Source organism: Dendrobates tinctorius, unplaced genomic scaffold (assembly GCF_039654945.1).
Source record: "Dendrobates tinctorius isolate UK_male_01 unplaced genomic scaffold, ASM3965494v1 ptg000104l, whole genome shotgun sequence".
Taxonomy (NCBI): domain Eukaryota; kingdom Metazoa; phylum Chordata; class Amphibia; order Anura; family Dendrobatidae; genus Dendrobates; species Dendrobates tinctorius.
Genome location: NW_027361772.1, coordinates 101,586 through 119,303, shown reverse-complemented (window position 1 = coordinate 119,303; position 17,718 = coordinate 101,586). Strand labels below are relative to the sequence as shown.

At 48.6% G+C, this 17,718-nt stretch overlaps 1 protein-coding gene across 5 annotated transcripts in view; it reads right to left on the bottom strand.

The window, feature by feature from the left end:
- The window catches only part of SH2D6 (SH2 domain containing 6), a 143,011-nt gene that overhangs the window by 42,049 nt on the left and 83,244 nt on the right, over window positions 1-17,718 (bottom strand). For all 5 annotated transcript variants that reach the window (XM_073588561.1, XM_073588562.1, XM_073588563.1 and 2 more), the window contains 3 exons: window positions 10,040-10,068; window positions 8,163-8,190; window positions 5,723-5,754 (listed from right to left, as the gene is read on the bottom strand). In XM_073588561.1, coding sequence (XP_073444662.1) covers window positions 5,723-5,754; window positions 8,163-8,190; window positions 10,040-10,068 — 89 coding nt within the window. The remainder of the gene's footprint in view (window positions 1-5,722; window positions 5,755-8,162; window positions 8,191-10,039; window positions 10,069-17,718) is intronic.

Sequence of the window (17,718 nt, the reverse complement as noted above, 5' to 3'; positions counted from 1 at the left end):
CAGCATGCGTTGCTATAGCTGGACCATAGGTGGCAGCAGCAACCAAACCTACAGAGCCGGTCTGAGCAGAACGCCTAGATCGACGAGTCTGCTGAGTAGCCTCCTCTGTGGCCGGAGAGGAATGGGAGACTGCAAGGCTCGAGATTCCTGCTGTGCAGCGACAGGAACCCGACGCCTAACATTACCCCCCCTCCTAGGGCCCCCTCCCCTCTGAGCCTCGCTACGCTCAAATGAGAAGCGGAGCGCGGATGTTCTCCACTGGCTCCCAGGTCCGAGCTTCTGGACCATGACCCTTCCAGTCCACCAAATAAAACTTTTTTCCACGTACCACCCTGCATCCCCGATGGCATTAACCTCAAACTCGTCTGAGGACAGGTCTGATATTCCGGCAGAGGACACAGAGAACCGAGACATGTGGACCGGCTTAAGAAGGGACACGTGGAAGGTGTCAGAGATAGCCAAGTGTGGTGGAAGGGCCAGCCGATAAACCACAGAGCTGATCTACTCGTGGACCTTAAAGGGATCAATGTAGCGAGGAGCGAACTTAGTGGAGTCAACTCACAGCCTGATGTTACGAGAGTCACACTAAGTCTCCAGGGGAAAAGGTTGGTGCAGGACGCCGGTGTGTGTCTGCGGAGGCCCTCATTCTCTCCTTAGAGGCCCGAATAGCATCCTGGGTGCGGTCCCAAATATCACGTGCCTCCACCGCCCAGTTTGCCACCCTAGAGTCAGTGGATGACACGGGCATGGGTACCGGGACACAAGGATGTTGGCCGTAGTTAAGGAGGAATGGGGTCTGGCCGGTGGAATCGGCCACAGTGTTGTTCAAGGCGAACTCTGCCCACGGCAGCAAGGATGCCCAGTCATCCTGCCTGGCTGAGACAAAATATCGGAGATATGTGACCAGGGTCTGGTTGGCCCTCTCTACCAACCCGTTCGTCTCGAGATGATAGGCCGAGGAGAGATTCAGCTCAATACTGAGCAAGCGACAGAGCTCTCTCCAGAACCGAGATGCAAACTGGGGACCCGGTCACAGACAATCTTGTCTGGCATGCTGTGTAACCGTAAACATGTTTAATGAACAACACTGCTAGGCCCCGTGCGGAAGGTAGCTGAGAGAGAGGCACCAAGTGCACCATTTTAGAAAAATGGTCGGTGATGACCCAAATAATTGTGCTGCCACTGGACTTGGGTAGACCCACCACAAAGTCCATGCCAACCATCTCCCAGGGCCTGTCCGCCACTGGTAAGGGATAAAGTAACGCAGCGGGTTGTTGCCGGGAAGACTTATTCTTGGCGCAGTAGACGCACGCCTGAATATAGTCTCTAACGTCACGGGCCACATACAGCCACCAGTACGTCCTCGCCAAAAGCTCAACTGTCCACTTAATACCAAAGTGTCCACCCACCCTGGACGCGTGAGCCCAAGAGAGGACCTCCGGACGCAAACGGGCAGGGACATAAGTCTTGCCCGGGGCCACTGTCCTCAGGCTCTCAGTTGGTACAATTACTCGAGGATCCTCCTCCACTGACACCACGGAGCGAGAGAGCGCATCGGCCCGGACATTCTTCTCACCTTAAAGAAAATGTAGGGTGAAATGGAACTGGGAGAAGAACAGGGACCATCTGGCTTGGCGAGAATTTAGCCGCTGGGCGGTTTGTAAATACACTAAATTTTTGTGGTCAGTGTAGACTTGGAAGGGGTAACGGGCCCCCTCCAGATGTCCCCATTCAGAAAAGGCCAATTTCATGGCAAGCAACTCCCTGTCCCCAATGGAATAGTTCCTCTCCGCCGGTGAGAAGGTCTTAGAAAAGAAGAAGCAAGGGTGCTTCCGACCTTGAGCGTCCTTCTGGAACAGGACCGCTCCAGCACCGACGGACGAGGCATCCACCTCTAAAATAAACGGTTTATCTACATCGGGGCGATGTAAAATGGGAGTGCTGGCAAAATGAGGCTTAATAGATAGGAAGGCCTTGGAGACCTCCTCTGACCACAATTTAGGATTTGCTCCCTTCTTGGTGAGGGTCACCAAGGGAGCTACCAAGGTTGAGAAGTGGGGAATGAATTGGCAGTAATAGTTAATAAATCCCATAAAGCACTGCACCGCCTTGAGGGAATGAGGTTCCTGCCAATCCATAACCGCCTGTAGCTTGGCAGGATCCATGGCCAATCCCTGGGCGGAGATGATACAGCCCAGGAATGGCAAGGACTCCAGCCCAAACACACACTTCTCCAACTTGGCAAATAGTGAGTTTGCCCGTAGGAGGTCGAAGACTTTGCAAACATCTCTCCGCTGGGAGTCTATATCTGGTGAGTAGATGAGGATATCATCCAGATAGACTACAACCGAGGTGGTCAGCATATCCCGGAAGATGTCATTCACAAAGTCTTGGAAGATGGCCGGAGCATTACAGAGCCCAAAGGGCATCACCAGATATTCATAGTGCCCATCCCTGGTGTTAAGATGCTGTTTTCCACTCGTCCCCCTCACAGATGCGAATCAGGTTGTAAGCACCCCGCAGGTCTAGGTTGGTAAAGACCCTAGCTCCCCGCAACCTATCAAAAAGCTCCAATATCAGGGGCAAAGGGTGCTTGTTCTTAACGGTGATGGTGTTAAGACCCCTGTAATCTATCCAGGGACGTAGTTCTCTGTTCTTCTTCTGCACAAAGAAAAACCTGGTCCCTGCAGGTGACACTGACTTCCTAATAAAGCCTCTTGCCAGATTCTCCCTGATGTACTGAGACATTGCCTCCGTCCCCGGGAGAGAGAGTGGATAAACTCGACCCTGAGGAGGCTCAGCACCAGGCAAGAGGTCGATAAGACAGTCTTAGGGGCGATGAGGCGGAAGGGTCTCCGCCGCCTTCTTGGAGAACACAACTGCATAGGGCCAATAGTGTTTGGGGAGGGAGGAGAGATCTGCGGGTACCTCAGTAGTAGCAACCTGAACACACTCCCTTTGACATCTACCAACACAGGATTTACTCCATCCCAGAATTCTCCCTGAGGACCACTCTATATGAGGGGAATGATACCGTAGCCATGGCATCCCTAAGAGGACCTCATCAATTCCTTCGGGAATGACTAGCAGGGAGATGATCTCCTGATGGGAAGGAGACATGGATAAAGTAAAAGGGATGGTCTGATGGGTTATCTGCGATGGTAGTGTCGATCCATTTATCACCCGTATGGTCACCGGCTTGGCAAGCATAACAAGAGGAATTGCGTGCCATCGGGCGAAGACAGAAGACATAAAGCTGTCCTCCGCCCCAGAATCTACGCAAAGCTCTATGACATGGGTGGATGGACCAATAGAAATTGTCCCTTTACAGGTCAGCTTGGAAGAAGGTGCCATGGCATTTAGCGAACCAGCTCCCAAGGACACCAAATGCGGATGCTCTCCCAGTCGCCGAGGACATCTGGAGGCAGACATGACAGACCATGCGTGCACGAGCGGTCCGGGACTTGGATCCCGCTCGAGGCGTCTCCATGGCCTCATGTGGCTCGGACGCCTGGACCGGAGGTTCCAGAGGTTTGGCGAAGGTGGGTGCCAGCTGAAACCTCTGCCTACACTGGGCACGCTTCAACCTTCGCTCGTGAAAGCGGAGGTCGATGCGGGTAGAAACTGTAATTAATTCCTCCAGTGTGGCGGGAATCTCCCTAGTGGCCAGAGCATCCTTCACATGGTCAGCCAACCCTCTCCAAAATACCGGGATGAGAGCTTTATCCGGCCACTCCAGCTCGGACGCTAGAGTCTGGAAGTGGATGGCAAAGTGACTGACCATGGACGAGCTTTGTGTCGAAGCCAGCAATTGGAGTGCCGTATCATGAGCAACCTGGGGTCCCAAAAAGACCTGCCTCAGAGTGCTCAGGAACCGCGGAGCACTCTGTACCACATGATCGTTGCGCTCCCAGAGTGGCATGGCCCACTCCAACGCTCTGTCCGACAGGAGGGATATTATGAACCCCACCTTAGCCCGCTCTGAGGGAAAACGTGCAGCCAGGAGCTCCAGGTGTATAGCACGCTGGCTCACAAATCCTCTACAAGACTTAGAATCATCAGAAAATTTATCTGGCAGCGGGAGGCGGGATGTCGGAACAGGGGTGGCAGTGGACAACCTAGTTGCCGCCAGGCTAGTGGCCTGAACAGCTACTGCAGTAATATCCACGGCTGAGGTTGTGCGCTCAAGAGCCGCCAATCTGCTCTCCAGCTGCTGGATGTACTGCTGCAGTCGCTGTTCGTCCACCATTACTAGCCAGACCCTGGCGCTAATATGTTAGGGCTGGCGGAACGCACCAAATAATAAAATAATAGTAAGGTGCGTTTGCAGCCCGGGGTCCACCGTGCAGAGGTGGTAAACTGCTGCTTAGTAATGGCGGATGGATGTAGCGGTATACAAAAGGTCACACGCAGGTTAACGTCACCCGGTGGGAACAGGAGCGGACTCTGTTACGTCACAAAGCCACAGTACTGTAGAACATAAATGCCAGAGCCTGTTAAGACACACAGCACTCTGCAAGAGAGCGCTCAGTATGTGGTCACAGAACTCAGCACCAATGACATGAGGTCTGAGTCCCTCTAGACCTACTGAGCGTGCGGCGTCACACCTGCGGATGTCTCTAATGAACACTGACCACAATGGAGCGCAGACTATGTGCACAGTGGCGTGCAGACAAACCCACCAGTGGATGCTGATGCCAGTCTCTGACTCTGCCTCTACCTGGACCTCAGCCTGGGCGCTAGCAGGCTAGGCTACACAACACATGCATACCAAGGGTAGGGGTTTCATGAGTCATTCACCAGAGACATTCATACATGCATACATCTACTCCACATGGTCTAAATCTTTCTCTATATTAGCGCATGGCCGAGCGGCCATGTGAACCTTGCATAGCCGCGTCCTTACGGGACCTTCCTGATGGTCCAATCCGAGCTGGAGAAGGACCTGACCATGTGACCTCCGATCTCCAATGAGAGATCATCCCACGGGCATGCTCAGTGGACCGAAAGGAGGACTTGGTCCCTGGAGTAGCTCGCTGCTGACCAGCATGCGTTGTTATAGCTGGACCAGAGATGGCAGCAGCAACTAAACCTACAGAGCTGGTCTGAGCAGAGCGCCGGGATCGACAAGTCTGCTGAGCAGCCTCCTCTGCGGCTGGAGAGGAATGGAAGACTGCCGAATGCAAGGCTCGGGATTCCTGCTGTGCAGCGATAGGAACCTGACGCCTAACAATTAGATCTTTGAGGGTCCTACACCAATTACTCCCAGTAAACAGAGGATGGAAGAGACCCTCGGTGGTTACCCACAGCTCCATACATGGTACTGCATCTCATTGTTGCTCAATTCCAAGTGAACTGCTCCAGTGCCGCCTCTTCACTGAGATCTGCAGCAGTGACGTCACGTTTACAACATATGACTGTTGTAGCCAATCACTCGCCTTAGCGCTCTTCTGTCCTCAACCTCAGGAGAACATCCGCAACCTCATCAGGAGCATGCCCAGGCATTGTAGGGAGGTAATACAGGCACGTTGAGGTCACACACAATACTGAGCATCATTTTGACTTGTCTCCACTTTAATTTTGTCTTGTTTTGATTTTCATTTTGACTTGTTTCCACTTTCAGTTTGGGGTCTCTCCAAATCTTATATATATATATATATATATATATATATATATATATATATATACGAAAGTACATCATCATAATAATCTACCTACTCACCTCTGGCCGCTGATTGTGCTTCCCTTCACCCCCTGCAGGAAATCAATAATTTGTCTTTTAGAGCTATGGCCTCTTTATAATAACACAGGGAAAAAAATGTAAAACTATTATTATTATTATTTATTATTATAGCGCGATTTATTCCATGGCGTTTTACCTGTGAAAAGGGGCATACATAATAAAAACAAGTACAATAATGTTAAACAATACAAGTCGTGACTAGTACAGGAGGAGAGAGGACCCTGCCCTTGAGGGCTATCGCTAAATATTATAGTTTTACAGGTCAAGCTGCATCTCTGATCCATTACCAGGGCAGTGCTGGCGTCTCTGTAAGTAGCTGTGTCATAAGAGGTGGCTACTCCCAACTCGTGCCTACTGGACTTCTCTTGTGCTGCACCTTGACTCAAGGATGTTTCATGCAGTCTCACTGCTATTTCTTCCAAGATATTCAGCAGTTACGTTGGCACGTATTACAGATATAGCTATCATTTTTATTCTTGGGTTTACAAATAAAATCATAAATGAATCATAGAGATATCAAAACTTTCAGTGCACAAAATTTTAGAATATTCTCATATCTGTCCTCAAGATTCAAAGCCCTTCCAAGTTTGGAAATTCTAAGGGAGCTGATTGACAGGGCTGCCACTAGGAATTTCAGGGCCTCATACTGGCAAAATTTTCGGACCCCTTGAGACTCCGCCGAAGCTCCTCCCCTGCTCCGCCTCCATCCCTGGAACCCTGCACCGTCCACTTTTGGAAAAACTCCTCTTCTGCACCACGTCCTCACCAATCATACATTAACAGTTCCCCTACAACACCAGTTCATATACATAGCCAGCAGCTTTTGCTTTGTCCAAAATATTTTTTAAGCCACCACAACGATAAGGTAGGCTCTATTGCCAGGGTCCTACTCTACTCTAACCTATTAAACATTTCTTAAAATATCCAATACTTTTTTAGGCATATTTTTATTTATTTTTCTTTAAGGGAAGGAGTCACATACATTTTTTAAAGTGACCAATAATACCACATGCAAGGGACCAATACCATCACACCAAGACCAGACCACATAGTGACCGATTACTACCACATACAAGGAACAAATACCGCCACACCTTGACCAGACTACATATTAAAATCACAGTGACCGAATAATACCACATACAAGGGACCAATACCGTCAACACCATGACCAAACCACCTATTACCATCACATAGTAACCGAAAAATAATACAACATAAATGGAACAAATACCGCCACACCATGACCAGACCACATACTACCATCATATAGTGTCCGAATACTACAATACTGATAATTAATTAAAAAAAAACAATACTAAGTGCCATTATACACAGTAGCTCTGTATATACTGTCAGTGTACAGGAAATAAAGTGATCACCAGTGACATTATATACAGGAGCTCTGTATACAGTGTACAGGTAATACAGTGATCACCAGTGATATTATATATAGGACCTCTGTATAAAGTATAGTGTCAGTGTTCACGTAATACAGTGATCCCCAGAGACATTATACACAGGAGCTCTGTATATAGTAAACAGTATATAGTGACTTACCAGTGACGTCTCTAGTTGAAGTCCTTTATCTTTTCTTCTTCATCCATCACAGACCGCCATCACTTCTTACAGTCAGGACCCGTCTCTACATAAAATCATTTGCAGTCCACCTCCCTCACTCACTTCATCATGTGAAGTCCCCCTCCCGCCACCCACTTCATCATTTGCAGTCCCCCCATCACTTGCAATCTCCCTCTAATTCATTTTATAAAGAAAAGAAAAAACAAACAAACCATTTGTCATACTTACCTCACTGAATCTCCTGTAGGTGAAGCTCTGCTTCTGGAGGGCATTATAACACTTGAGACATTGTGGAAGACATTTAAAGGAGAACTGTGTCTGCCACTTTTGGGTCATTACATGAGGACTATAGGGGCTTTTGCCTGCACTTCTGAGAACACATTGATTGGCAGTTATGAAGCCCAGTATCCAGGGTGTCTTGGGATTGACAGTTGCCAAAAGCACCATGGGTGGTGCCGATTGGGTCACGGTATTTGGCACTTAAGGGGAGTCAAGTACAATTTTTCTTATAACTTATGGAAGACATTTAGATGACATCTACGTGGCGATGACTTTGTCCTATTGCTGCCATGTAGGACACTTATTGTGGACACTCAAAAAATGACGTACAAAATCAGATGGGATGTAGCATTATCAACAACAGTTACCACTTCAGTCATCATAAATTGGTTGCCAGAGCTGGGTAAACTGGTCTATTTCTCGTTATTTTTCCATAATAATCTCAATCTGATGTCAGTGATTGTGCATACCGAACAAGAATTAAAAAATTTGTGGCAACAGAGTTGTGAATGTGGACAATGCAAAATGATGGGCTTATTCTAATCCTTTGTGTTCTTACCTGTGGTGACATCACTACGTGTGTCGGTCTGTTGAGAAGAAAACAAGGAAGTATTTGCCTTATAAATTAACAGTTCACAGGTTTGGCTACTCTTCCTTTAAGTGGCACTCAAGAGACCAAAGGAGGAAAAGTTTGTTTTTTTTTTACCAGATCCCATTAATTTCTCATTTTTTCACAATCTATGGCGCTTCCTCATAGCCTTTTCTTATTCAGATGAATGTGTCTACTGCTGATACACCAAGACCTGCTGATGGGAATCACATCGCTTTTCTCTCCCCGATTGACTCCATCAAGGACTTGCATTGTGGTCTACTACACTACTACTGAAGATCAGACACCACCGGGAAGAAGATCAAGCAGTCTAACGTTTAATGTTTGGGACCCAGTTTGTCCAATTGATGTCAATGGCTCTATTGGGGGCACATTTGAATCTCGTTTTTTGGGAATTCAGACACAAGCCTGGATGGAATCAGGAATGGGGTTAGAAATGCAATGTGAAACCGGCATAAGGAAGGCAGGAATAAACAGTTTGGAAAATTACTCATCTATACTTGCCTATAGTATACAATTGGGCCATGTACTGTCAGCGTATGGTCACAGTGACAGAAAAAAGGTCATCTGAACAAGGTCTAAACTGCTTGGATGACAAATTTATCTGGACAGTGGAACAGTATACAATCATTAGTTGACCTCTTTACTGGGCTTCTATCAGATGTCCCAGTGAGGGTATGGGCACACAGCGTTTTTTTAGATTTCCACACACCAGCAGAGTATAACTGGAGGAAAACATTTCAGGACACACCCATGTCTGTTGTCCTAACGTTTTTTTTTTTTTGCGACATCTACACCAGTGGTGTTTTTTTTTTTTACTATTGTAAGTGATTGGAAAAGGCCTGAAGAATAGTAAGGTCAATTTTAATCATGTCTTGTGCTTGCAACCCTAAAGCAGTTAAAGGAAGCTTAAAAAGACAAAAAGATAGCCATTTGCACCGAAAGTTGCTTTTTTTTTTACATGGCCTTGCATATGTTAATTTTTTTTTAATGTTTATTAGGTTCATTTACAGGTGGGTTATGGAGCGGAACACCTGAAAAAGACATCATGGGTGCATACCCTACGGTGTGTCAGAAGGGCAGATTTGCATTTTTGGTGTTAAAACAGTGAAAGCAGACACACACAATGCTAATTTGAAGAATATGTATTGTATAAAAAAAAAATTATATTATACATATATATATATATATATATATATATATACACACACACATACATACATATATACACATACACACACATTTTTTTTTCCACTTTCAACGTCTTAGTGACGGCCAATGTTTTTTTGGTGGTCACTGAAGGGGTTTTAATCGGATACGTACAAGTTTTTTCAAGACAAGAGGAGAAGACAGTGTAAGAAATATTAGGCTGTCTAATAGATCAGGGGAGCTTTTAATGTTGCAATTAATGGTTTACACCTGTCGGTAACCCTATTGGTCACCCACCTGACTCGATTGCAGGGTGCTGACAGCGTGCTATGGCAGCAGGGGTCTAAAAATGGCTTTAAGGTTTTCATATACTGAAGCCTATTGGGCCCTGCTATAATGAATTGCAATGCAGAAGTAATACAGTGCGTGATAGAAATAATCAGAATATTTCTTGTTCAAATCTTTTACTGGGACAAAAAAAAAAAAAAACAATATTAAAGAATGTTTAAATATATATTTATAATCAAAAATTCTTATGTATTCCAAAATATCACCAATGAAAATCATAACTTGTGCCTCAAAAAACCCCTGGTCTGACACCTGAAAAAGAAAACGTTATGGCTCTTGGCTTTTGGAATGCAACAATGAAAAATTAAGTCCTAAAAATAATCAAATACCTGGGAGTTCAGTACTGTCAAGTACAGATCTGTAAGAATGGAAAAAAACAATTTCGTCATTTACAAGATAGTGAATTTTATCTCACATTTTGTCTCATGTACGGAGATACAATAGTGATCCACCCGACGTCCTGAATAAGCACGGAGAAACTGGTGCACTTACAACAATGCTGGCGGCCACTAATGACATCCGGTACACGTTGCTCAGAAGCACAGTTAGAGAATTAAAAATCCACAGGATTCACCCTTGAACTATTTTTCTTTTTGGGTCATAGCAAAATGACAACTATGATGGACACAATCCAATAGAACAGTCATTGGCCATTTTCCTTTACCTGTACTCACACTTTTCTTCTTCTGATATGGACAGTACAACACCAGGCCTAACAGAAGCATGAGTACACGAGAGGCGGCCTAACGTCCTATGTGCCTACTTGGAAAAGTTCTCAGTGGTAGGAGTCACACTGTGTGAGGGTGCTACTGCTCGCCAACATGCATAGATTGAAGCCAACCATACATGTATTACTGCAATGGTGATTAAGGTGCCTGGTAAAGTTTAATGGGGTTGTCCCTTTGGGGATATTTTTTTTTTTTTTAACTTATTTGTGGCTAAAACAAATTCTCCATTGGACAGTCAGAGGGCTGACTGATGGATTCTCAATTAATTAATTCTGCAGCCTGTAATAGACACTGCAACACAAAGGCTATAAAAGTTTAATGGAAATGATTTTTAGCCCCAATTGCAAGCATTTAAGTAAAAAAAAAAAAATGCCCCCAAAGGTGGACAACCCCTTCAATGACAAGAGGAGGATGACCTAAAAGTTGTCAAAGACTACCCTAGCTAACGTACCCTCCTCCCCATCACTAGATTATCATGGGGAAATGCTGTATAAGTCTTTTATTTATAAAATAAACTGCTGTCACACCCGCACACTTCACCTACAGCATCTCTACATGGGAAATAAAGTGTAACCAATTTAAATGAATATGAGCCCATTTTATGCAAGACAATTCACTGATTTTGGAATTTTTTTTTGGGGGGGAGAAGGATGGAAGGGATTATTGTCCTAATAATATAAAAGCAAGCTTTGCATTATGCAAAGCTGTGGGGCTCTGCCTATATTAACAAACAATAATAGGGATACTTATTGTGCTTTATTCTTAGATTTTTCATCTGACAATTATTGGGAACATTACCCGCCTGACTGCATTGTGCCAGCGGTAAAGTTTGGTGGAGGTGGGATAATACTATGGGGTTGCTCATTGGAGGTTGACCTCAGTCCCTTATTTGAAGTGAAGAAAAAGCTTAATGCTTGAGCATGCAAGATATTTTGGACAATGGTAGCTTCCTACTTTATGGGAACAGTTTGGAGAAGGTCCTTTCCTGTTCACCATGACTGTGCAGCACTGCATAGAACAAGGTCCAAAATGACATTTTTTGCGGGGGAATTTGGTGAAAGAACATGACCGGCTGCACAATGCCCGGTCCTTAACCTCATCCAACACCTTTAGAATTAACTAGAATTGAAACTGGGAGCCCAGCCTCTTCTCCAATATCAATATCTGATCTCACAAATACTCTTCTGGATAAATGGCCAAAATTCCCACAGAAAAATTGTTATGCTAGTGTAGCAACTGACTTGGGATAATACGTAAATCTAAAAACTGCAACTGACCCTGCTGGTTCCTGTACACACTAGAAATCCAGGAGGGGGCTGGGGAGGGCACAGCCTGGAGGAAGCCCCCCATGACTGCAGTGGGCGGGCAAGTTTTTAAACTTGCTTTGGCTCGAAGGACATGAATGGCTGGGACAGGGGCTAGGGGAGGAGTGCGGGGTGGGGGCAGCCTGGGCAGTGGGGAGAAAGTGGGGGAAAGCCTCACTCGGGAGCTGCAAGCAGAGGAGCGAAGACCCACCTTACAGAGCAGAGAAGAAGATGGAGACTGTTGAAGAGCTGTTGTCCCGGCTCCAGGACGTGGCACGGTCCAGGAGAGGAGGATGGCTTCAGACACAACTGTCCTCCCTCCTCAGGGCGGCCGATCCACCGGGAACCAGCCAGCGTGGAAGAAGGACGCGGCCCCCCAGAAAGATTGTCACCGGAGGTGACAGCGCGCAGCAGGCGACGGCTGCGGAGCCCCTCCAGGGATCCTGTGGGCGGCGCAGACACCTGGGTACCTTCTCCCCCCAGCGCCCGTCCCGGCAGGAATCCGCCCAGCCGGCCCGCGGGCGCAAGCAGAAGGAGAGCGGGAGCCGCACTGGAACAACAGGCCAGACCGGAAGGGCAGGAGCCGAAGTATCGCAGGGTGCGGCGGCTCCACGCCGGCTCACAGGAGCAGGTCGCGGCAGGCCTGCGCCACAATGGCGGGGCGGGCAGAGGGAGCGGGCGACGACGGTGGCAGCAGAGGCTACGGCAGGTGCTTCGGGGGATGCGGCCTGCTCCGAGGTGCTTGACAGACGGGGCGCCGGGCTGAGCGGCGCAGAGGACGGGGGGGGGCCAGTTTGATGATGTCCTACCTGGCCCCAGTACTGCAAGCTGGACAGAGAGAGCGGCGGGCAGCCAGGAGCGGCTGTCTGGCAGCCGGCAGGAGGGTTCATTGGACAGGCCGGTCCGGGTCACGGAATCCACGTAGGTCCCGCTCGGGCGGGAGTTCAATGGATCAGCTGGAGTCACGCGCTCAGGTCCCCCTGGTGACGAGGAGGCCAGGGGCGCGGGCCGTGAGCAGCGGAGCGGACGTCAGCATCACGGAGGATGTCGGGACTCGGGATATTCGGCTGGCGGGGACACAGCACCCGCGCAGCTACCGTATGTGAGTATGGATCCATGTGTTGTATGTCCCCCGTAGGGGCTGTATTGCGGGAGGTTGGGGTTAGCCTGGGGGAAGGTAGGGAACAGAGGGGGCGTAGTGAGCCTAGCGGGGTTGAAGTGCCCGGGCTGAGGGATATTTTAGACAATATGTCAAAAATATTGAGGAGACTGGAGGGGGGGTGATTGGTGAGGCAGCCCCATCTGCGGCGGGGGCATGGTTAGCGGGTCGCAGGTCCAGCACTCAGTCAGAAGGTGAGGCTCCGCGCTCGGTCGAATGCGACGGAGGAGCATAGGCGGGGGTATCTGTCTCGGTGCAGACCGAAACGGACAAGGGAGATAGGATAAAACTGGATGATAGGGCTAAGGGAGAGGTTTATGTATGCTTTGAGGGGCCTTTGGGGGCCCATTTAAAGAAAGAAGTGAAGGAAAAGATCTGGCGGGATGAATATGTTGAGATATTCTCCCTCCTTCCGTTGGAAAAGTTCAACCTAGATAAGGGGAAGAAGGATGACAGTAAGAAAGAGGAAGAGGAAAAGAGGAGGTGGTGGCTGATACCGCAGACATTTGTAAACTGGATGCAGGCATTCGCTATTTTGGCAAGTGTCATAGGTGAAAAGTCTCCGGATAATTGTTCTGGCCTGTTTTGTTATCTAGACGCTATTGGGGAGGCGCACCGTATTTATGGGGGGCAGGCATGGCTGCATTACGATGAGCAGTTTAGACAGAGGAAGGCGGTACGGCCGGAGATAAAATGGGATCAGAAGGATATCGGGTTGTGGCTGAAGGTGATGGCTCCAGTGAGGTATGGGCAGTCCTTTCACGGGAGCGGGGGCAGTGGCAGTCAGCAAACAGGACACGGAAGTGGTGGTCAGACGACCCAGGGAGGAAAGGAAAAGTCGGGAACGTGCTGGCAATTTAATGATGGGCAGTGTAAGTACGGGAACAGCTGCAAATTCAAGCACGTGTGCTCCCACTGCAATGGTAGCTCGCACGGGGCTTCAAAATGTTTTAAAAAAGGGAAGGGTAAGCCACAAGTGGGTGCCAGTCAAGGGGGAGAGTCCGGTGAGAATTCAAGAGATGGCCCCCTTTCTAAGTAGGTACCCGGCTCGGGCGGAGGCCAAGGTTATTTGGAATGGCTTTGTTGAAAGTTTCAGGATTCCACCTCCTGGCCACGGTTCCTTTCTCTGTTAAAAACTTGCGGTCAGCAACGATTCATGCGGAGGTGGTGGATGCGAAGTTAAAAAAGGAAGTGGAATTGGGCAGGATCGCTGGTCTGTTCCCCACGGCACCAGTAGCGGGTTTGATTGTTTCCCCTTTGGGGGTAGCGCCAAAGAAGGAGCCGAACAAGTTTCGCTTGATTCAGCATTTATAATACCCAAAGGGTTTGTCAGTCAATGATGGCATTGATAAAGAGTTGTGTTCGGTGGAGTATACCTCTTTTGTTACGGCGGTGCATTGGGTGCGACGTTATGGTTCAGGTGCTCTGTTAGCAAAGACAGACATTGAATCCGCTTTTTGTTTATCGCCGGTTCATGCGGAAAGCATCCCGCTGTTGGGTTGTTTTTGGAACGGGGAATTTTACCTCGATAGGTGTTTGCCGATGGGTTGCTGTCATGGTCACTGTGTGTCTGGGCGCAGATGTTACCGCAAGGCGAACCCATAACACACGTGACCCTGGAAACACCGCCTCCAGTGGGGCGCATTTAAATAATAAAACGTGCAGGTGGATACGCCGCCTCCACCTGGCGAATTTAGGTATTACACGTTATACAATAATCAAATAATAAAGGGGGAACCTGGGTAAAATTTACAATGGTGGGCCCTGCGATAGGGAATGGGGAGATGGAGACCACCTAAGCTCCCCTGAGCCAGTGTCCCTGCACTCCTAACATTCCCTATGCCGGTTTCGCACCGGGCGCCGCACGCGTACCTCAAAGCCCTTGCTCGCCCTGACCCTAAACCCTCACTAGGGAATTGGGCGGTGCGGAAACTAATCCCACCACTGCACTAACAACACACATGAGGAAAGAAACAATACAGGGGGACACCACTTAGCTTTATGCTCTGTGCTTATGCTCCTGCAACAGAGCCCTCCACCTGCGTGCATCTTCTCCTCCACCCGGATCCATCACCATAACAGGATCCTTCACCATAGTGCAGCCTCGGAGCAGAGTCCACCACCAGTTGCTGCTGCTTAGAAACAGAGTCCCAAGGATGAGTTCAGCTTCTGACACGAAGTCAAGCATGCTTGAGTCCAGCTCAGCAGCCAAGTCCCACATGGTGAGTGCCACTCTCCATAGTCGCCACTCCACCAGTCCATGCAGACACTTCCCGCCGACACCATCACTGCGACCCCACCACGCCATGCCAGCCCTTCGTCCAGACACCATAGCTGAAACACGTCCCCCCTGGCTAAGCTGCGCAGGACTCCTCTCCAGCTCCATCCTTCCACCAGGCTCTCAAACTCAGAGTGAACACAATCTCACAATATCACAGGCCGTGATTGCACACCCCTAGCACACCTTTATAGGGTGTCACACCTGATCCATAATTAAGTGCACAAAAACCTAAAGTGCAATACCACTAACCACCACCGGGGACAGTCAAGACACCTTGGAACTTTCCAAAGTAAAAAAAGTTCACCCAGTGCAATTTAAAACTTTCAGATCATGACAGTTGCACTATTTCTTGTTCACTTTTTGAGACGTTTAGCACTTTTTTGGAATGGGTGGTAAAAGATGTTGCAGGCATACAATCTATCATTCATTATCTGGATGATTTTCGTTTTATCGGTCCCCCGGATTCACCGTTGTGTAGGAATGCGTTGGCAGCCATGATTTGGGCGGCGGAGCGTTTTGGGGTGCCACTGGCGGATGAGAAGACTGAAGGCCCTAAGACTGTTATAAGTTTTTTGGGCATAGTCGTCGATTCAGAAAGGATGGAGTGTCGTTTACCAGAAGACAAGTTGTCGTTGTTGAAACAAGAAGTTGATAGGATTGCTAAGTTGCGGAAAGTGCCCCTAAAGGAGTTGCAATCCTTATTGGGAAGATTGAATTTTGCTTGTAGGATCATGCCCATGGGCCCCATTTTTTCTCGTCGCCTGGCCGGTGCGACGGCGGGAGTGAAGGCTCCACACCATTATGTTCGTTTGACTAAGGAGCATAGGGAGGATTTGGCGGTTTGGCAGAAGTTTTTGCGAAATTACAACGGTCGGTCTTTGATGCAGGAGGAAACATTGAGCAATTTTGACTTTGAGATCTATACGGACGCAGCGGGCAGCTCTGGTTACGGCGCTTACTGTAGAGGAAAGTGGAGCGTGGGGCAGTGGCCGCATGCATGGAAGTCGTTGGGCCTGACGAAAAACCTGTCATTGTTGAAACTGTTTCCCATTGTGGTAGCTGTTTCGGTGTGGGGTCCTATGTTTGCGAATCGGAGTTTGCGTTTTCATTGCGACAACGCGAGTGTAGTGGCAGTGATTAACAGTTTGTCCGCCTCGTCTCCCCCGGTGATCAGATTGGTTAGGGTTTTGGTTCTTCAGTGTTTGGAGTTGAATGCAGGGATTTCTGCAGTGCATGTGCCCGGCGTGACAAATTCAATAGCAGATTCTTTATCTTGTTTTCAGTGGGGGCGGTTTCGAGAGTTGGCGCCAGGAGCGGAGGCCTCGGGCGTGGAATGCCCTTCTCATCTGTGGCAAGTGATTATGGAAGAGCAGGAAGACTGATTCGGGAATCGTTATCGCATCAGACCTGGTCGGCTTATGAATCCTCGTGGCGAGTATGGCAGAGCTGGGTGTCGGAATGGGGCGGGGTCGAAAGCGAGGAGGATACGATGTTGGCGGTATTGTTTTTAATTGGGAAGGCGGCCGATGGCTGTTGGTCCGCTGCTAACAAGTTTGTAGCGGGTTTGGCTTTCGGTTTTAGATTACAGGGGACGACGGACATGACAAAATAATTTTTGGTGAGGCAGGCGTTGAGGGGGTTTCGCAGGGGTAAGAAAGTTGTTGACAAACGAAGGCCTATTTCGTTCAGTACGTTGGAGGGCTTAGGTAGAGTTCAGGAGGGTATTTGCACTTCCGGTTTTTACCTGGCGCTGTTTAGATTGGCTTTTTCTTTGGCTTTTTTTGGGGCAATGCGCATTGGCGAGGTGGTTTCAGGCAGCAGGGTCTCAGCTGGAGGGGTGTTGGCAGAAGACGTGGAATTTTGGGCGGGGGGGCATTGTTTTTTGGATTCGGCGTTCAAAGACTGATCAACTGGGTAAGGGCAGACGGGTAGTTTTGGGGCGTGTCGAAGGGGCAGTAATGTGCCCACGGAGTTGTTTGGAGACGTATTGGAGTGAGTGGGCAGGTAGAATGGGTCCTCTATTGTGCCATGCCGATGGCACCTATTTGTCTCGCTTCCAGTTCATTGCGGTTTTGAAGAAGGGATTGTCAGAGCTGGGCCTCCCCTGGACATGTATGGGTCCCATTCTTTTAGGATCGGGGCTGCGACTGAGGCTGACAGTCTCGGTCTGGGGGCGGAGGTGATCAGGAGAATTGGCAGGTGGAAGTTGGATCGTCATTTATTGTATGTTCGGCGTTAATTGTTGTTGCTGTATGTTTAGGGATTTGTTTTTTCTATACTCTGTTCTGTTTTTTCAGGTGGCGCACCCTTTTTGGCTTGGATATTTGGACACTCATACGTGTATTGGGGTGCGCTTCGAGCTGACGCAAGGCCAGATGGTAGGCAATTGGGCTTTAGGAGGGAGCAAGTTCTGATACGTTGGTTGGGCTTCCGAGGTATGGTGTGGAGCAGGGTGCTCCCGGAATTAGCCAAGTCCGCTCGCCTGGACAGACCCCCTGACGTTCTTGTTATGCATGCTGGGGGTAACGATTTAGGG